Genomic DNA, 22,177 nt, shown 5'->3' on the forward strand with positions numbered 1-22,177 from the left:
CGAGATTTGGGATTTCCCAGATCCACCGTAGTTAGAACTGGTCAAAAAAAATCAGACCTTTTCTACCATGACAAACTTCAACATGAAACAATGTTTTTCATTTAGTTTTGAATGAATTTTTTGTTTCAATTTTCTTTTTGAAAACAAAACAAGAAAATTCAGTGTTCATGTCCCTCTACCCACTCTTTTTCTCTCATTTATTTACTTTTCACCCCTTTTATCACTGGGAAAAGAAAGGATATATTTTTTGAAAAAGGAGATTCCCACCTTAAACCCAGACCTTTTCTTCGTCATCATATGACTTTGAGAAGATAATACTTACATGAAAAATTGCTACTTTTGCAAAATACCATGATAACTTTTCTTAACTTAGAATTTAATGCAATAAATAATACAGCCTACTAAGTTAAAACATATTTTATAAACAAATATCTAGCATTACACAGCATATTATTACACTTCAGAAAAAAGATATTCAGCGTCAATGGGGGTTTTACCTTTGCAGGGTCAAACCTACTATATTTAAATATAGCATCACTGCGTAGTGAAGTTTTCAAGTAAGAAATCTATAATGTGACATTTGTGAACTTTATTAAAAAGTAAAAATCAGCTTAAGAAGCCTATCAAATTACCTTCCTCTGATCATAAGCAGCAAAAGTAAAGAAAGAAGAAAAATATTAGCTGATAAAACAGATCATTAGATAAGCATTAATAGTGCATATTTCTGGGCTCATAACTAATTTTCTTGTACCTTGTTTAAAGGTTTGTCTAAGCAGCAGGGGTTCCAATGATGGGTCTAGTTCTTCCCCAACATTTTCTAGCAGAAGTGGAGTCCCAAACTGAATGCAGTTCTCCAAAGTTCTCATGTAGTCTGTATCAGTGAACTTGATAACACTCAACTGGTTTTCTTTCTCTGAGTTCTTTATCCATTTATTGGCTTGACCCTGGGGATCAATCATTAATGGCCTAGAATGTACAGTACAAAGAACTTGCTCAATATATGACTTTTTGTAAATTCAAAATTATTTCTGCTATGGACTAGCTGGAAGAAAGTGATACATGATACTTTATGGCTGTATTATTTTAAGAGATGAATGTCCACTGGCTGAGTATTACAGTCACAATTTGAACAGAAGTATCAGAATTCTTTTAAAAACCATGAAGATGGTGTTTATGATTTTAAAAAAAAAACAGGTCAGAATTCAGAATTTTTTTGACAGCTTCATTGTATTACTCCTTTGGAATATTGATTTTTTTTAGAATTTTTTATTTTATGTAAGTTTTGAAATATGGAGCTGTAGTCACTTGCTCTAATTGAAGATATGAGTCTCTCTATATATACACACCGCTACCCCGATATAACGCCACCCGATATAACACGAATTTGGATTTAACGCGGTAAAGCAGCACTCTGAGGGGGTGGGGCTGTGCGCTCCGGCGGATCAAATCAAGTTCGATATAATGCGGTTTCACCTATAACGTGGTAAGATTTTTTGGCTCCCGAGGACAGCGTTATATTGAGGTAGAGGTGTGTGTGTGTATATATATATATATATATATATATATATATATATATATATATATGTTTTTTTTTTAAAGGAAGCAAAAGCTTTTAGCACAAAAGCTGTCAGACAAATTTAGTGTATCCCACAGGTAGGCTGTCTGAGTTTCAATGGAGGATCACTGAAGGGATATAAATAGTATCTGAGTGTCTTTCTTCATTCAGGTTCCAGAACAGAATAAATAATAGAACATTATTATTGCAATTTGTAATGTTTTTCTTACTGATTGAAATTCACTCCTGTGCAGAGGGCCATCCCAATGTTCCCACAGCATTTAAGTGGGACTTACGTCCTCAAAATAAGGCTTAGATCAGACTTTGATAACAAAAATCCTTGCGCTGGCCCTCTACATAGAAGTCAACTTCATCCAATACACTAGTCTCTAAAACATGACAAAGAGTGAAGCTGAAATTGACTGTAGTAGCAACAAGACCTTGAAATGTGTGTATAATCTGATACACAGTTTTTCTATATTGTGGTTTATATATTTAATGGCTCACACAAGAAAAATATTTATTTAAACTGTTGTCAAAAATGTCCTTCTGCCGTCTATGTTTCTATAACTGCAAAAAAGAGAAATTACCAAACTTGCATCAATCTGTGTTATTAGTCAATAGTTTTGCAATGTGAAGTCACTGTACACAATAAAGACATTGGAAACTAGTGGGTAATCCAGAAATAAGTTTAATCACAATATAAAATTCAACAACTGCATTTAAAGATGAAAAAATTATCTGTAATATTCTGGAAGGAAAACTTTCACCCACTGAAAACATTGGGTCTGATCCTGTGAGGCCTCCTCAAGTCCCCCTGAAGGGTTTGGGAGAGGAAGGATATGCAGCACCTTTCTGTTTCTAGTATATAGACTAAATTTGTCTAGTATATAGACTGAAATCTCAGTTTGTTTTAGCAAATTATTAGCTTCTTTGTTACCTACCAACGCCTGGAGTTGTCAACAATCACACCATTGTCGACCGAAAAGTTGTCTGTCGGTAATCCAGCAATATTCCAGGCTCTGATTTTTATTGGATCACCAAGGGTCTTACTCAAGGAGAAGTTCTCAGAACAAGGGATATTTTTGTCCTACAAGAAAAAATAAATCTTTATTCTTTATTTCTTTAAATATTGTTAAAATACTGCTTAGGTTAAAAGTATTAATTTATTCACAACTTGCTTTAAAAATTGGCTTTTGTTCAAGGAGAGAAAATCATGGGGGGAAAAATTCACTTTTGCAGAAAATGGAAAGATTTTTCCCAATTTAGTAGAAATTTTATGGTGACTTTCCCCAATTTTGTGGGATTTTTCTCAATTTTTGTTCCAGTTCTGAAGGCATTCTATTTTACCCTTTTGTAATATGTTGTGTGATGATAACTAACACACTGCAGTGTAGTGGGGAAAACAGAACCATCTGGAAATCTTTGAATTGCAAGAAAATTTTCCCAACTTTTGTTTATTTGTTCTGAATTTAGACTTCCAATTAATGCAATGCACTTTTCCAATGCCAATCAGTCACGTATTACTTTATCGTTACTTACTTACCTAAATCAAGCCTATGGTACAACTGTCTCTTTAAAAAAAGCACAAGCAAGTACTGTGAAGCAATAATTTCTTCAGTAAAGCACCAGCTATACAAATATATGTGCTAGCACAGACCTTTGCACCCATGAGGAACACCACTGATTTCAGTAGAACAATGGGATTCTGTACAGGTACATAGGTCAAAATTAGTGCATCTATTTGCAGGATTGGGAGCTAAGAGGAGCTAGTGCTAGCAACATCCAACAACAAAGTGGAAGTTGAAAGGCCCTGATCTTGCAAAGGGAACATTCTGGTCCTGTGTTAGCCCTATTGGTCAGGATCGTAGCCTAAGCCTTCCACTTTGCCATCCAACATACTTCACGCTCCAGTACTGCAAACAGATGCCCCATGGTAAGGGTATGTCTACACTACGGGATTATTCCGATTTTACATAAACCAGTTTTGTAAAACAGATTGTATAAAGTCGAGTGCACGCGGCCACACTAAGCACATTAATTCGGCAGTGTGCGTCCATGTACCGAGGCTAGTGTCGATTTCCGGAGCGTTGCACTGTGGGTATCTATCCCATAGCTATCCCATAGTTCCCGCAGTCTCCCCGCCCCTTGGAATTCTGGGTTGAGATCCCAGTGCCTGATGGGGCAAAAAACATTGTCGCGGGTAGTTCTGGGTACAGCCTCACCCCTCCCTCCGTGAAAGCACAGACAACCGTTTTGCACCTTTTTTCCTGGGTGAACTGTGCAAACGCCATAGCACACCAAGCATGGACCCTGCTCAGCTCAAGACAGCAATCATGGACGTTGTAAACACCTCACGCATTCTCGTGCAGTCTATGCTGAACCAGGACCTGCAAAACCAGGCAAGGAGGAGGCGGCTACGGCAGCGCGGCGACGAGAGTGATGAGGACATGGACACAGAATTCTCTCAAACCGCGGGCCCCTGCACTTTGGAGATCCTGATGGTAATGGGGCAGGTTCTAGCCATTGAACACTGATTTTGGGCCTGGGAAACAAGCACAGACTGGTGGGACCGCATAGTTTTGCAGGTTTGGGATGATTCCCAGTGGCTGCGAAACTTTCGCATGCGTAAGGGCACTTTCATGGAACTTTGTGACTTGCTTTCCCCTGCCCTGAAACGCCAGAATACCAAGATGAGAGCAGCCCTCACAGTTGAGAAGCGAGTGGCAATAGCCCTCTGGAAGCTTGCAATGCCAGACAGCTACCGGTCAGTCGGGAATCAATTTGGAGTGGGCAAATCTACTGTGGGGGCTGCTGTGATGCAAGTAGCCAAAGCAATCATTAAGCTGCTGCTACGAAAGGTTGTGACTCTGGGAAATGTGTAGGTCATAGTGGATGGCTTTGCTGCAATGGGCTTCCCTAACTGTGGTGGGGCGATAGATAGATACTGGGTGGCCTGGTGCTCCCTATCTTGGCACCGGAGCACCAGGCCACCCAGTACGTAAACCGCAAGGGGTACTTTTCAATGGTGCTGCAATCACTGGTGGATCACAAGGGATGTTTCACCAACATCCACGTGGGATGGCCGGGAAGGGTTCATGACGCTCGCATCTTCAGGAACACTACTCTGTTTAAATGGCTGCAGAAAGGGAATTACTTTCCAGACCAGAAAATAACAGTTGAGGATGTTGAAATGCCTGTCGTTATCCTGGGGGACCCAGCCTACCCCTTGATGCCATGGCTCATGAAGCCATACACAGGCAGCCTGGACAGTAGTCAGGAGCTGTTCAACTACAGGCTGAGCAAGTGCAGAATGGTGGTAGAATGTGCATTTGGCCATTTAAAGGCGCGCTGGCGCACATTACTGACTCGCTCAGACCTCAGCCAAACCAATGTCCCCTTTGTTATTGCTGCTTGCTGTGTGTTCCACAATCTCTGTGAGAGTAAGGGGGAGACCTTTATGGCGGGGTGGGAGGCTGAGGCAAATCACCTGGCCGCTGATTACGCACAGCCAGACACCAGGGCAATTAGAAGAGCACACCAGGAACTGGTGCGCATCAGAGCAGCTTTGAAAACGAGTTTCATCACTGGCCAGGGTAGGGTGTGACTGCTGTGTTTGTTTCTCCTTGATGAACCCCACCCACCTTGATTGACTCATTCCTTGTAAGCAACCCACCCTCCCCCTTCGATTACAGCTTGCTTAAGGAAATAAAGTCACTATCGTTTAAAAATCATGTATTCTTTATTAATTAATTATAAAAAGAGGGAAAGAACTGACAAGGTAGCCCGGGTGTGGTTTGGGAGGAGGATAGGAGGGAAGGAAAAGACCACTAAAAAAATTTCACAATAATGACAGCTTTTTGGTTGGGCTGTCCACAGGGATGGAGAGGGCGGGTGCACGGAGTCTCCCCCCACGCGTTCTTACACGTCTGGGTGAGGAGGCTAAGGAACATGGTGAGGGGTGAGGGTGGTTATACAGGGGCTGCAGCGGCACTCTGTGATCCTGATGCCGTTCCTGAAGCTCCACCAGACACCGGAGCATGTCAGTTTGATCACGCAGCAGCCCCAGAGTTGCATCCCGCCACCGCTGATCTTCCTGCCGCCACCTCTCATCTCGAGCGTCCCTCCTGTCCTCACGTTCACTGGCATCTTTCCTGTAATTTGATACCACGTCCTTCCACTCATTCAGATGAGCTCTTTTATTATGGGTCACTTCCATGATTTCCAAGAACATTTCGTCTCATGTCTTTTTTTTCCGTCGCCTTATCTGAGATAGCCTTCGGGATGGAGTAGGGAGGCTTGAAAAATTTGCAGCTGCATGAGGGAGGGAAAAAAGGGAGAGAACTATTTAAAAAGATACTTTTTACAGAACAATGTTTACACTCTTTCACGGTGAACAGCACTATTCACCTTACATAGCACATGTGATCTCACTACAAGGTCGCATTTTACATCTTAATATTGAGTGCCTGCGGTTCTGGTGTTAGAGATCTCACAGACGCAGGTCCGGGCAGCAGAATTCGGCTTGCATGCAGTCATGGTAAGCCATTGTCTTTCAGCTTCTGCAGCCTTCATATATCCAGCGCCCTCCTTTACCAAATAGCAAGCAAAGCCCGTTCAGTGCTGCTTCTTTCCTTTTAACATGCAGCAGCAGAAACCACCCCCCCATCCAATTCTCTGGGATGATCGCTTTACCCCTCCCCCCACCGCGTGGCTGGTATCATGGAAGATCACTGCTAAATACCCCCCTCACTCCCCCACCACGTGGCTGGTAGCAGGGAAGATCCCTACTAGCCAAATGCGAAAAAGCTCAGTGCCAATCACCCCCCCCCTCCCCCTGCTTGGCTACCTGCAAGGAAGGATTTCTTCTAAGCAACAGGCAAACAGCCCAGTAGGAATGCCCATCTCTGTCCCCTTAATTAAATTCCTGAATTTCAACCAGGTTACCATGAACGATATCACTCTCCTGAGGATAACACAGCGAGATAAAGAGCGGATGTTGCTTGAATGCCAGCAAACACCGGGACCATACGCAGCTAGGCTTTGTCATGCAATGATACCAGATTACTTGCTACATGCATGGTGTGGTCAAGTGTCCTACCATGGAGGACGGAATAAGGCTGCCCTGCCCAGAAACCTTCTGCAAAGGCTTTTGGAGTACCTCCAGGAGAGCTTCATGGAGATGTCCCTGGAGGATTTCCGCTCCATCCCCAGACATGTTAACAGACTTTTCCAATAACTGTACTGGCCGCGAATGCATCCCAAGTCCTCAGGGCAAATTAATCATTAAAAAACGCTTGCTTTTAAACCATGCCTTATATTTACAAGGTACACTCACCAGAGGTCCCTTCCATGTGTTCATTGTCTGGGATAGTTGCTTGGGAGGGCTGGGAGGGTAATTCTGTCAGGGTGAGAAAAAGCTCCTGGCTGTTGGGGAGAACGGAGTGCTGTGTGCTCTCTGCAAGCTCGTCTTCCTCTTCCTCATCTTCCCCGTCCGCAGAATCCTCAGCCATGGCTGTTATTACCACCCCCACCTTGGACTCCACAGACAGGGGTGGGGTAGTGGTGGCGGACCCCCCTATAATTGCATGCAGCTCAGCATAGAAGCGGCATGTTTTCGGCCCTGCCCCAGACCTTCCGTTTGCTTCTTTGGTTTTCTGGTAGGCTTGTCTGAGCTCTTTAACTTTCACACGGCACTGTACTGAGTCCCTGGTGTGGCCTCTCTGCATCATGGCCTTGGAAATTTTTTCTAATGTTTTTTCATTTCATCTTTTGGAACGCAGTTCTGTTAGCTCGGAATCCTCTCCCCATACAGCGATCAGATCCAGTACCTCCTGTGCAGTCCATGCTGGAGCTCTTTTTCGATTCTCAGGAGACTGCACTGTTATCTGTGCTGATGAGCTCTGCATGGTCACCTGTGCTGATGAGCTCTCCACGCTGGCCAAACAGGAAATGAAATTCAAAAGTTCGCAGGGCTTTTCCTGTCTACCTGGCCAGTGCATCCGAGTTCAGATGGCTTTCCAGAGCGGTCACAATGGTGTACTGTGGGATAGCTCCCGGAGGCCAATACCGTCGATTTGCAGCCACACTAACCCTAATCCGACATGGCAATACCGATCTGAGCGCTACTCCCCTTGTTGGGGATGAGTACAGATATCGGTATTAAGAGCCCTTTATATCGATATAAAGGCTTCATTGTGTGGACGGGTGCAGCGTAAAATCGATTTAATGCTGCTAAATTCGGTATAAACACGTAGTGTAGACCAGACCTTACAGTGCTTAACATGTTTGCATCCACACTACAAACTTTAAAAATGTTTCATATTTATCCATTCAAAAATTAGGTTTGGAAACACAGTAAAGGAGCATCATCTCAAACATGGTAGTGTTGAAAATGGTTTATTTAAATGATTTACTTGAAGGGCTTTACTTGGGGACAGGGCTTTTATCAGGATAAGTAAATATGCAAAAATTCTTTTGGTTTCTGGTTGGGTTGGACAGACTAGCTAGTGATTCCAAGTGATTCCTTTATTTATTTAAGGCCAATTTCTGAAGTCCTCTTAATCATTACTTAGTCTTTAGTCACATGAAACTCTCACTGAAGTCAATGGGTCAACATCAGATCATTGCTGGTACACCAGTGTAAACCTGGAATACATCCACTGAATTCAGTGAATTACTCTAGATTTTCAGAAGTGTAAATCAGCAAAATTTAGACCACTGACTTTAATATGATTTTTACTAAGACACCAAGTAAAAAATTAGAAATTTCAGGATTTGGCTCACAAATTGTTAAGCATTTTGGGATCCCTTGGGATGAAAGATATTATTTAAACCTAAGATAAACTTTCTAACCTTGCACAACTTGCTCCAGTCTTTAGTACACTCTTGTCGAAAGGCACTAGTGAAAGCACCCAGATAAGCTATCACTCCAGCTGATATCAGAACATCTCCTGTCAAATTATCATATGTATTTTGAAGATCATTTGCAGCATTACACCATCTATGGATAAGCAAAGATACCATATAAAAGAAGTTAAAACCACTATATTGGTAGCATTAACAGAGTACATCATCAACACAAGAAGTGTTTTCCCTTTATGTTAAAGGTGAATTGCAAAGAAATAATTAAAACATTGTATTTGTGCCCTTGAATGTTGCTTTGAAGACTGCCTCAAGTGTTTTGGTATTTTTTACATCACAATATTGGGTCCTTTGACAATCTTTGAAGGACCTGATTGCCCCAGTCCCCAAATGAGGATAGAGGGATGCAAAAGTTTAAGGCTCAGAGAACTAACGCTCAGGTTTTGTCTCTACTTTTTGATGCATGTTCGAATGAGCATTTGTATTTACATCTGACCTTGATTTTTCTCCACCCAGTCCTCCAATCAGCTTCTCTGCTCTTTCTAGTTTCTTAGCACACAGATCCACCTGGAATTCTAGACGAGCCTTTTCTTCAGTTTTCTCAACAAAGGTTTGTTGCAAGTTTGCCAAATGATGCTCCACTGCTGCAAGTTCAGCTCTCTTCTGATTCAGTAATGCCATAGTTTCTGCTAAGGACTGCTGGGCCTCCCCTAGACGGGCTTTCTTGGGAGCAACCACCTGTTCAATTACAATTAATGCAGGGATGCTAAATCCATATATTATAGGTTTACTGATGTATAAAGTTCTATATGTAACACTTTGGATAAATATTCCAAGGTTAGGAAAAGAATATTTTATAATATTCATATTTGGAAAGAAGCCATAGTGATGAATAGGGAGGTGGGTCTAATATACTAAATGCACTATGTTTTTTGAGAATGAAGCTTAGGAAGTATAGCCAACTAACAATTTATATTCATTCTAAATTACTTGAAAAAAAATTAAAATTAAACTGGCTCTGAACCTTATTGTATTAAATTAATAAATGAAGTTGCATTACGGAGGCAGCAAACATACTGTATTGATGCTTGCCATAAATTTGTGTCCAACATTGGACACCTTTTATTATTATTATAGCAGCAATGCTAGTACCATTGATTTAAAAAATTGCCGAAGTGAGATAAACAAGGATTAAAGCAGACAGAAATTTTTCTCCTTTTTCTCTAAGTTAAAAATTAAAACAAAAAAAGAATACAAAAATCCCCAAAACAATATCATTCCAAAGTACCATCCATTGGCTAAAAAAAATTATTTGATTTATAATTTGATTTTCAATATCCATTTACAGATGCAATTTAGGTTATATTGTTTAAAGAAAAAAAGAACATACAAATATTTTTCACAGTTTTCTAGTAGACTGAACATATTTCTGTTCTATTTAGTGGTGGTGTGTGTACCCTATGGCAGAGATTCCTCAAGTATTTAATTTTTGGATTTCTCGTAAGAGAAAGTCTCTTGCATGGACTCTCTCTCTCTCCATTCACCATCCCCCTTTTTCCTTCCTTGATTCTCAAAATATTTAATTATGTAGACAACCCACTCTCCATGGACCTCCTGGATCACAATTTTAGATATCCTCTTTTATGGTATAAGCAGAAAATGAAAGTATGATTATAGTTTTTGACAGACTTTATAGTACTTTATTTTAATCTATATGCTGCTTCAGTAAAACATATCTTATCTTCATCAAATCTGACAGTTATTTTCATCTTCACAGATAGTCCCAGTCCTCTATTAAATTTGAAAATATATGTCCTAAGTTTATTTTCCAATGAAGAACCTTTTATTTCAGTTTAACTGCAATCATAATAAATAGCTTAGTCTTGTAGTCCACATGTGTATGTAGCTTCCACTAAAGTCAACGAGAGTTTTCAAGAATGGTATCAAAACATACCTTAGCAACTCTGTCATACACTTCCATAGCCATAATCCATTTACACAAACCCTCAGCTGCGGAGGATGCTTTAGCCACCTTAGGTGGATCAAACTCAGGATTAGTCAGATATTCAGAACGAATCTTCTGCATGACAGTCACCTACATGATAAAAACATTACAGACATAGGAAAACTTTATTTATCTCAGGCGCAGTGTTGCTACCCTTACCTTGCGGAACAATACCTTAAGTCCAAAAGTTGATCAACTGAAATCACTAAGGAATTACTCAATATGGGTAACTGTGACAGAGTCCAGCCCTAATTTGTTTCTCTAATTTTCTCAGTGTCTACATTCTTACCCAGCTTCCCTCCTAGTCAGATCGCCATCCTTTGTGTCCTTCATCAAGTCTTATTTTAAGTTGCCTCTCCTTCTGAAAAAAATGCATTCCCTTTCTTCTTTTATAGTCTTCCTTAGAATTTACTTACTTCAGCAAAGCTTTTTAATGATGATCCCCAAAGTTATCTCTACTGAATCAAGACTGGATCTTCAACCAGAGTATGTGAATGAATTACATTGCCTGTGCCTACTTCTGGGCCCAATCTTGAGATACTAAGTTCTCACAACTTGCAAGGATCAGCCCCTTAGACAGTAAGTTCCCTGCAGGTAAAGGTCACATCTTTATATTGTGCCCTTGTACATTTCTGGGCATATAATCATACCATGTTATCCACACTGTCAGATTTAATCTATTTTTCAGATATACAGTTTTTTGCATGAAATAAAAAAACCTCACTGATCTATTTAGTCCTTTCAAAACTAAATAAAATGTATTATGCCAGACCTGATTTTGTCACAACTTCTCTGGTAAACATACAGGGACTAATTTAGTAAAGCTGGTACAAGGAGATGTTACTTACATATTTTTGAGCTGAGTAAATCTAGATACAGAACTTTTCACTCAAGCAGCTAGCAGGCAGTGGTACAGACATCCCCTACAGGGTACCTACTGAGGGATAATTCTAAATCCTGCTGGAATGCAATAGGAGGCACCACTGGTAGGAGCCACTGAGAGGAGGAGTTGCATCACTGTATCCCCAGTCTGCCCTGGCCATGCACCTTTCTTGAACAGTGTCATTCACTTCTCAGAAGGCATTTGCTCCTAAAAGCCCACAGAATAACTGAGATTGCAAGCTGCTGTGTGCTGACATAATTCCCTCTTCCCCATGCAGTTTATTTCCATGAAAGCCCTGTGTGAATTTATCCCTTGGTGTAATATCTTCTATACATGTTTTTGGAGGCAGATTTCATTACATTAACCAAACACTTACTGGAATGTTATCCTTGTCATATTCTCTAAGATCCTTTAAGAAATTCATGTCACCCAGAACTTTCTTGCTAGGCCCCCAGTAATCCAAGACCTACAATGGAAATTAGGGAAGAATTTTAAAAACTTTTAAATCAAAATGAATTTTCTCTATACTTTAAATGACTGCTTCATGGAGCAGCTGGTATGGGAACCCACAAGGGGAGAGGCGACTCTAGATTTAATCCTGAGTGGAGCGCAGGAGCTGGTCCAAGAGGTAACTATAGCAGGACCGCTTGGAAATAGTGACCATAATACAATAGCATTCAACATCCCTGTGGTGGGAAGAACATCTCAACTGCCCAACACTGTGGCCTTTAATTTCAAAAGGGAGAACTATACAAAAATGAGAGGGTTAGTTAGACAAAAGTTAAAAGGTACAGTGACTAAAGTGAAATCCCTGCAAGTTTTTAAAGACACCATAATAGAGGCCCAACTTCAATGTATACCCCAAATTAAGAAAAACAGTAAAAGAACTAAAAAAGAGCCACCGTGGCTTAACAACCATGTAAAAGAAGCAGTGAGAGATAAAAAGACTTCCTTTAAAAAGTGGAAGTCAAATCCTAGTGAGGCAAATAGAAAGGAGCACAAACACTGCCAACTTAAATGCAAGAGTGTAATAAGAAAAGCCAAAGAGGAGTTTGAAGAACTCCAAAGGTAATAACAAAATGTTTTTAAGTACATCAGAAGCAGGAAGCCTGCTAAACAACCAGTCCTTGATGATCAAAATTCAAAGGATAAAGTCACTGCGGAGAAACTAAATGGATTCTTTGCTTCAGTCTTCACGGCTGAGGATGTTAGGGAGATTCCCAAACCTGAGCTGGCTTTTGTAGGTGACAAATCTGAGGAACTGTCACAGATTGAAGTGTCACTAGAGGAGGTTTTGGAATTAATTGATAAACTCAACATTAACAAGTCACGGAACCAGATGGCATTCACCCAAGAGTTCTGAAAGAACTCAAATGTGAACTATTAACTAAGGTTTGTAACCTGTCCTTTAAATTACCCAATGACTGGAAGTTAGCTAATGGCAAATTAGTTGAAACAATAGTAAAGAATAAAATTGTCAGACAGATAGAAAAACATAAACTCTTGAGCAATAGTCAACATGGTTTCTTTAAAGGAAATCGTGTCTTACTAATCTATTAGAGTTCTTTGAACAACAAACATGTGGACAAGGGGATCCGGTGGACATAGTGTACTTAGATTTCCAGAAAGCCTTTGACAAGGTCCCTCACCAAAGGCTCTTACGTAAATTAAGATGTCATGGGATAAAAGGAAAGGTCCTTTCATGGATTGAGAACTGGTTAAAGGACAGGGAACAAAGGGTAGGAATTAATGGTAAATTCTCAGAATGGAGAGGGTAACTAGTGGTGTTAGGATCAGTCCTAGGACCAATCCTATTCAATTTATTCATAAATGATCTGGAGAAAGGGTAAACAGTGAGGTGGTAAAGTTTGCAGATGATACTAATCTACTCAACATAGTTAAGACCAAAGCAGATTTAGAATAACTACAAAAAGATCTCACAAAACTAAGTGATTGGGCAACAAAACTGCAAATGAAATTTAATGTGGATAAATTTAAAGTAATGCACATTGGAAAAAATAACCCCAACTATACATACAACATGATGGGCTAATTTAGCTACAACAAGTCAGGAAAAGATCTTGGAGTTATCGTGGATAGTTCTCTGAAGATGTCCATGCAGTGTGCAGAGGCGGTCAAAAAGCAAACAGGATGTTAGGAATCATTGGATAGAGAATAAGACTGAGAATATATTATTGCCCTTATATAAATCCATGGTACGCCCACATCTCGAATACTGTGTACAGATGTGGTCTCCTCACCTCAAAAAGATATTCTAGCACTAGAAAGGTTCAGAAAAGAGCAACTAAAATGATTAGGGGTTTGGAGAGGGTCCCATATGAGGAAAGATTAAAGAGGCTAGGACTCTTCAGTTTGGAAAAGAGAAGACTAAGGGGGGACATGATAGAGGTATATAAAATCATGAGTGATGTTGAGAAAGTGGATAAGGAAAAGTTATTTACTTATTCCCATAATACAAGAACTAGGGGTCACCAAATGAAATTAATAGGCAGCAGGTTTAAAACAAATAAAAGGAAGTTCTTCTTCAAGTCAACTTGTGGAACTCCTTACCTGAGGAGGTTGTGAAGGCTAGGACTATAACAATGTTTAAAAGGGGACTGGATAAATTCATGGTGGCTAAGTCCATAAATGGCTTTAGCCAGGATGGGTAAGAATGGTGTCCCTAGCCTCTGTTTGTCAGAGGATGGAGATGGATGGCAGGAGAGCGATCACTTGATCATTGCCTGTTAGGTTCACTCCCTCAGGGGCACCTGGCATTGGCCACTGTCGGTAGACAGATACTGGGCTAGATGGACCTTTGGTCTGACCCGGTACGGCCTTTCTTATGTTCTTATGTTCTTATAAATATCCTCTAATTAACAGACAGGAATGCATACTTAATACAGAAGGTTGGTAAAAGTCAGATCGCAGCATGTTTAAGGATTTAGTTCAGACTTTATATTTTGAAGCTTTAATATATTACTAATCCAAAGTATTTGCCACTTAGTTTCCTCATGTATGTTATTAATATAAGGCCCCATCTTCCCTAATGCTCTAATGTCAGAGCAATGTTCTTTTCCAATACAGAAAGGAAAGAAATCCAATGGGGTCACATGGTATGAAGATGAAATCTGCTTGAGAATGCAATCAGCCACAGAGAGAGGAGTCTGTCTGACTAAATATTTCCCCAGACCCTACTTAAAAATCAAATAGTGACTGGGGGGAAAAAGACCCTTTACTCTGATGATCGGGGGTACCTCTTATACAATAAGGGAGTTTGGCCTGATTCACCACATGTAGTGGCTAAGGCAAGAGTCCACTTAACTGCCCTGTCTCTACAAAATCAGTAGCAACTCTCAGGGAGAAGGAAAGATACAGGACCAGGAGTCACAGAAAGCAGAAAACAGTGAACTCTCCACTCCACAAGCTATTCTGTAGTTCCACAGCAGGTGAATTGGAAGTTGAAGCGGTCTCCTTGTGGATATACAACCTGCATCCATGGTTTTCTTGAAGGCTGCAAATGTGTGTCTAGTTTAAAGGGCCCTATATTTTTCATTTGAGAAGAACTGCTATTGATGAACAAATATATTAGAAAAATTATATTCTTATTTGAAATTTGCTTTCTGCCATTTTACCTTGCCTCCAATCCCCGTAGGATCTGTAATTCTTTCAGGTTTTATATCTTTCATAACACAGATGGCAGCCATAACTAGTTTGACACCAGATGGAGGATTCTTCATTGATTTCACAATTGTTATATCAGCAGGCTAAAACAAAAGTGACATTTTAAAAATAAAATGTATTGTTTTACAGTTTTGTATATCATACACAAAATGTTCAACATTCATAACAAAATAAAAAAAGGTCTCAATTTCTCATGACCAAGTAGCATATATGTAGTGAATAAAAACAGAAATGAAAGGAATTTTAACACTGCATGTAATAAATATAATAATTATAGGGGGTTTTTTTAGAAGGGATGATTTGAAAATCTATAGTTAATATTGCCTGAACACAAGAAGAGTTCACCAGACAGTAACTTTTTCTTATACATGGGAGATCAAAATTAGAGCAAGTTTGGTAAGTGTAAACAAACCATACAAAAATACAAGATTAGGTCAAAAGATTTCTTTGGTACTTATCCGTAGGTTGTACACAAGACCTCTCATATGTTTGGTAAATCCAGTTCATGCAGGCATTTGCTCTACAATACTGTTCTAAAGTCTGGTAACTGAGTCATAATGGTGACTGAAAAATTCAAGATCCAGAAAATTCTTAGCCATATTATAATTTTAAAACAAAAATGTAAGTGATGGATTCCTTGAATGGACATCCCTAAGCCTAGCTGGGTGGAGAAATTAAACACCATGTTAATTGTCAATTGTGTGTAGTGCCTAATACAGGTCCAGTCTTGCCAATATGCTTGTGCTTAGCTTTAGGAATGTGATTAATCCCATGAAAGAACTGAATCAGACCACATGTGAGAGTAACGCATGTATAAATGTGTTTGTAAGATCTTAATCAGGATTCCTCTTCTCATCTAAGTTTTTTTGTGTAATAATGACCAGGTGGTCTCCTAAAGCAACAAATTTAGGGCCTAATCCTGAGACTAGGGCCTAATGCTGAGCACTTCCTGAGAGACCTCAACTCCCACTGACTTCAACAGGAATTGACGGTGCTCAACACCTTACAGGAGGAACACAGCTCCTTGCATGATCAGAACCACTCATTCCAAAAAGATGGTATAACAAAGATATACAGAGTGGCGCTCAAGGAAGTTTGTGATGATTTGTCACTAAGCATATAGAGAAAACCTAAAGCAGAGATGGACCAGAAAAAAGAAGAAAGGACAGAACCTAGTAGCTGAGAGAGATGGGAGCCAGGGAAAGAAGGGAGAGATACTGCCTTGGGAAAGTATTTATAAATGTAAGCAGAGTCAGGATGAGCTCTACCCTGACATCTGGTGGTGAATTGTGGCGAGTTGTGGAAAAGAACTTCAGGGGCTGATCTTGTTTGCATGGGCACACCCACCCTGCCTAGCATGAGCCCAAATGGTCACTTTGGCTGCTGTGGGATCCCCAGTTTCTCCGTTATTGGGGCAGGAAGAATAAAGTGTTGTTACCCTGATTATGTGAATCAAGGACAATGAAACTGTTTTATGACAGAAAGACTCGCCATCAACTAGGTAGCACTTGCTAGACAAGGGACATGGGTTTCCAAAACCCAGTGAATTGAGAGGGGCTAGAGACAGGTATTTGTACCTGATGGTCTCGGCCCCTTTTGAGGGCCTGGAATACCAATTACACCTCCTCCTCCTCGTCTCTCTACTGTGGATTATCAGAGCTAATTTTAATCCCATTAGGAGTCTAGTTAGTGGCTGCTGAGCTGAATTCACTTTGGGACAAATGGTGCACCAGCACTGAGGCTCCCCTCCTACAAGCTGATATCACTGAAGAGCTAAAATTACTAAGAGCTGGAATCATTGAGTGCTGTGGGGGGGCCTGAAGACATGTTGCTGAGCAGCTGGTGGAGCAGAGCAGTTTGCAGGATGACTGGAGCAGCTCGCGGGACAGCTGGTGGAGCAGAGCAGTTCATGGAACAGCTGGAGTGGCTCATGGGATGGCTGGTGGAGTGGCTCACAGTGAAGGCTGCAGCAGAACCCCCTGGAGAGGTGGGGCAGTCGGCCTCGGACCATGTAAGGTGCCCCTTAACACTGCTGTCCCCCTCCTCCAGGCTGGGAGGTATAACTCTGCAGATAAACTTTTGAACTCTGGGGCTGCACTGACCAGGGACAGAGACTTTTGGGTTGTTGGATTTTTGGGTGATTTTGGGGTTGCTGGACTCAAGAGACTTTTGGGGTGTTGGACTTTTGGGACTTTGGGTGATTTTTTGGGTTGCTGAACTTAAGACCCTGAGGGGAAAAGGATACTGCCAAACTTATGTGGGGCAGGGTCTTTTGCTCATGGTTTGTGTTATGAATCCTGTTTGTGGTGTTTCCCCAACATAATGCCGCATTGTTTCCCTCCTTTATTAAAAGGATTTTGCTATACTCAGACTTCTTGCTTGTGAGAGGGGAACTATTGCATCTCAGAGGCGCCCAGGGGGTGGTATGTAATTGTCCCAGGTCACTGGGTGGGGGCTCGAGCCAGTTTTGCATTGTGTTATTGAAACAGAACCCCTAGATACTGAACCCAGCCCTTATTGCTGCCAACTCAGACGGGCAGAAGGGTTACATAAAGAAAGTCTAGGGAGAAAAAAATCCCACAGGCTTTCAAGCAGAGAAGATATCTGAAACTTGTTTTCTCAGAAGTGCTTTCTGTGTCACACAACAAAAAGAAGTATGCTTTTTAACAATCAGAAGAGGAATAAAAGGATATCTAGTGCATTGTGATTGTGCCCAGATGTCAAAAATGGAGAACTTTAACCTTTTTCAAACCTTTTCTTGTTTTCTCCTTAGCGTGTTCTTTGGCAAATAACCCAAAATACACAGAAAAATTAAACAACTCTTTAGAGTGTCATTTTTTAAAATTTAGCTTGCCTTAAGTGTGTCAAGTGCAGAAAGTGCTGCCTCTAGCGCTGGAATTGCCTCTGCCAGGTCACTCTCACACTCATTCTTCAGTTCCTGGGCTTCTGCTGCTTTTTCTGTAGCAATCTCCTCATCTATTTTCACAGTTTTACTTTTTGCTTCCACTTCTGCAGACTCCTTCTCTATAATCTAAAGAAAACACTCATGAGCAGAATTCACCAAACTTGCCACTGAATGGTGTTTATTTAATCATCTGTCTGGGGCTATGATGCAGAGCATCTGTAAAATAATGTTGGTTTACTTCTTTGTCTTTTTCAGTAGGTTAATATTAGAATCATTATTAATTTATACGACACTAATCTGCATTAAAAAGTTTTCTCAAAATAAACTGAAAAGAAAAGATCTGTAGGTAATGGGAATTTTGTAGGAGTAACATAACATCTCTGTGGACCCATGTCAATAGCTAGCAGAATCAAAGAAACATAAGCAGCCTTAGATTTGAAATTGGAACTGAGACATATAAAAGGTATTCCTTGTACTAAATAAGAGCTTTATATCCTTTACAATTCTGAAATTCCTACCAAGAAACCCAGCACTACGTGCACTAAGATTACAGTTACTACAAATAGCTGTTTTTACAATACTTTTACAGTGTAAAAGGCCACGAGTTTACCAGTGATTTTTTTGTGCATCATGCTGCAACTTAAAAATGGATTTCTTATGTAAAATGATTTTTACAGGCCCCTAGTCTGTAATATAGACTACACCTATTTTGCTTTCTTTTGAGTGAAGAGGCCATCACTTGACTCACTGCAATGACTCCCTCCCAATTCTATAAATCTGATGACTAGTTTCCTCAAAGCTTATGGGTGCTGGGGACTCTGACCTGGAATGCAGATTCATCAGAGTAGGCGGAATATACTGGAATGCATTTTTAGAAAGCCAATCTTAAGTAACAGCCAAGTTGACAAAAATGTCAAGAAAGACGTTCCTCTATTTGGTACTACAGTTATTGTAAGAGCAGCCACGTACATCTACTAAGAGAGAGTTAAGCTACCAAAATCCACTGAATTTTAATGAGAGTTGGGCACCTTACTCTGTTGAAAACCCAGCCTATAACCTTAGGCCATGTCTACACTAGTAGGACGTCAATGGTACAGCTGTACTGGTATACTACACTGGCAAAGTGCTCCTAGTGTAGATGCAGTTTATACCAGCAAAACTGAGCTTCTGCCAATATAGCTTATTCCAGCCCCATTGAGCAAAACAAGCTATATTAGCAAAAGTGCAGTTTTGCCTGTAAACTGCATCTACACTAGGGGCTTTTGCCAGCAAGTTATATCAGTCAGGGATCACACCTCTGGCCAACATAGCTATACTGGCAGATGTTTTTAGTTTAGACATAGCATCAATGTGTAACCACAGGCACTTCAAGAACAAGAACAGAGCTCATATCTTAAACTCATCTCCCCTGTAAGACAGATGGCATACAATAGCATAATTATACTACCCCTTTCAGGAATTCACTGTAAAGCTCCTCCATGAATAACTGAGATTCTGACGTATGGACAAATATATTGTACAAGTAAGCACTCTTCATTAAAAACTAATTGCTTTGCAAGTGGCATTATGGATCTGTAATATTCACACAAACACTGTACTACATGCTTTCAAAGGTTACTTAGGCTTGGTCTACACTACAGCTTATGTCAACCTAACTATGTTAGTGTCTACACTACATATCCCGCCGATATACGTGCCTCACCATAACTCCACCTCCACGAGAGCCGTAGGGCTTATGTTGGTGTAGTTAAGGTGACACAGTGTTTGTGTTGACACATCATTCCTTACGTTGGCTGTCATTCTTTTCCACTGAAGCCGTGAAATTAACAAGAAAGCTGTCTCCCGAGCCAGGCTGCTACTAGGTCCTCTCCAAGCCAGATTGCAACCCAGGCTCCCGGATATGGCTGCCGCTCGGGCACCTCACTCTCCACTGGGGGCCATGATGCCCCTCCCCCTGGGATCCCAGTTCCCCATTCCCCACTGGGAGCATGGCAGCTGACTGGACTCCAGGCGTGGATCTCCCTGCTGGAGGTAACAAGTCCTGGGCAGCTTCTCCCCCGCTCCTGGCTGGAAACAGGGAGGGAAGAAGCCCAGGTGGCTGCCTTCTGCTCCTGGCTGGGAGTGGGAAGGCAAGAAGCCTGGGCAGCAGCCTCTCTCCCCCACCCCAAACTCCTGACTAGGAGCAGGGAGGCAAGAAGCCTGGGTGGCAGCTGGGCTCCCAGCAGGGAGCTGCACGGAGCTGAAAGCCCTGGCACTCAGCCCCCCACACTGCCCTTCTTCAGTCAGTGGAAGTGCTCCTGGTGAGGATGCACGCCACCAACAGTAGGAAGGTAATGTGGACACCAGCCACTGCAGTAATTACCATTATGGGATACCATTATGGGAGACAGCTTTACATTCTGCTGGGCCTTCATAGAGCTTTACCAGCAGGAGCCTCTAATGGGAAGCCCTATTTCCCCAGATTTCCTGGAAACCCCACCTTATCAACATGATAGTTGCTAATTAAAATAATCATTTAGTCATTACAAATAACTCAAATTATGTATTTCATCACTGAACAATATATTTGCTTAACTCTACCTTCATCATATTTGCATTATCCACTTTAGCCGCCTCCAGTTTGGGTTGCAGATCAACTAGTTCTTGCTTCATTTCACCAACCTAGATGGACATTTCCTTATAAAATTATCACAGTAGCAGTAAATGCTGATGCTAAAAATATAGCAAATAATAACTAGAAAGTTTAACATTTAAATACAGTATAAAATCAAATATGGGTAATATATTTAAAAGAACCCCATAAAAACTTGTTATAGTTCCTGAAAACAGGCTAGAACACTAGTGACAAGAACCTGGGAACATAAGACATAAACCAGAAATGAGTCCCAAGGCAGTTGAGCCCTGCCCCACCATACAATCGCACTCATAAATTTGTCCAGCTTGCTCTTAAAACGAATTAAGCTATTTGCCCACACAACTCCTATTGAACTATAACTCCAGAAGCCTTATAATATGCCTCAAGCAGCCACTTGGAGTGTGTTGAGACCCTTGATCTCAACCCATCAGTGCAGCAAACTCTTGTGGACAGACCCTGGAATAGAGATATTTTTGTGGACATTGCTGAGCAGATTTTCATGAGGGGTCACAACCAGGATGCTGACCAATGCCAGATAAAGAAGAAACAGTTCACAATGGCTTACATTAAAGTCAGGGATACCAGGAAATGTCTCACTGTGGAAATATTACCTATCCATAGCTGGACAGAATTTTGAGCAATTACTCCACTACTCAACCCAAGGAGGTTATGGACCCTGCTGGCCATCCTGGGGACAAGTAGCAAGAGTCATCAGAACACAATGAGGGCAGTTCCTGGAAAGCCATGATGTCTTCAGGACTCAGGATCCAGTTTCCCTACTGTACCCCCACAGCCCTGCCCCCAGAGGCCATTCCTCTCCTCAGCCCAATGTCAAGGCAGTAACAGCAATTGCACCTGAGAACCCAGCTCTTTCAAGCCATCTAATGCCCCTGATAACTTTGAGCCCCAACACTCAACACCAGAAGGCCCAAGAACAAGCAGAGGCAGGAGTACAGCATATACTTGCTTGTTAATTGGAGCTTCTCCCTATTGTTGTGTTCTGCCCTCCACTACACTGGAGTTTATTTTTTATAGTCATTTTAAAGTTGTGTTTCATGTTTAAGTAAAGGTTTATTTCTGGTTGTTATATAATAAATTGTTGTTTAAAAATAGTTAAACTCATTCATAAAGAATCAGCAATCAATTTTACACAGAAAATCTGTAAACCTATATGTAACTCATAGGTTTTCACAAAAGTATAAACATAAGAACATATAAACGGCCACACTGGGTCAGACCAAAGGTCCATCTAGCCCAGTTTCCTGTCTTCTGACAGTGGCCAATGCCAGGTGCCCCAGAAGGAATTAACAGAACAGGTAATCACCAAGTGATCCATACCTTGTCACCTATTCCTAGCTTCTGGAATAAAGGTACTGGCACAGCACAAAGGTGCTGTTACAACAGTTAGAAGCCCATTTGGAGAAACAGAACAGTTTTTAGTAAGAGTTGAAGTTCATCAAGGCTCAGCTCCAGGTTTGTTCACATTGGTGCTCAATTCAGACAGTAGCACCCTGGTGCATGCTTTCTGCAGATGATGTAGGACTCATGGGGGAGAGTAAAGGGGAAGTGGGAAAAGATAGAGAGATGGAGTTTAGTACTAGAAAGAAATGGCCTGAAAATATGCAGAAATAAAACACAGTATTTGG

At 41.1% G+C, this 22,177-nt stretch overlaps 1 protein-coding gene across 3 annotated transcripts in view; it reads right to left on the bottom strand.

Moving 5' to 3' along the window:
* Positions 1-22,177, bottom strand: part of DNAH12 (dynein axonemal heavy chain 12) — a 179,587-nt gene that overhangs the window by 35,588 nt on the left and 121,822 nt on the right. For all 3 annotated transcript variants that reach the window (XM_039481288.1, XM_039481289.1, XM_039481290.1), the window contains 9 exons: positions 20,477-20,557; positions 17,846-18,022; positions 14,943-15,074; positions 11,684-11,773; positions 10,374-10,514; positions 8,916-9,157; positions 8,411-8,558; positions 2,500-2,645; positions 752-966 (listed from right to left, as the gene is read on the bottom strand). In XM_039481288.1, the coding sequence (XP_039337222.1) occupies positions 752-966; positions 2,500-2,645; positions 8,411-8,558; positions 8,916-9,157; positions 10,374-10,514; positions 11,684-11,773; positions 14,943-15,074; positions 17,846-18,022; positions 20,477-20,557 (1,372 nt within the window). The remainder of the gene's footprint in view (positions 1-751; positions 967-2,499; positions 2,646-8,410; positions 8,559-8,915; positions 9,158-10,373; positions 10,515-11,683; positions 11,774-14,942; positions 15,075-17,845; positions 18,023-20,476; positions 20,558-22,177) is intronic.

The sequence above is a fragment of the Mauremys reevesii genome, linkage group 7 (assembly GCF_016161935.1).
Source record: "Mauremys reevesii isolate NIE-2019 linkage group 7, ASM1616193v1, whole genome shotgun sequence".
NCBI classification, from domain to species: Eukaryota; Metazoa; Chordata; order Testudines; family Geoemydidae; genus Mauremys; species Mauremys reevesii.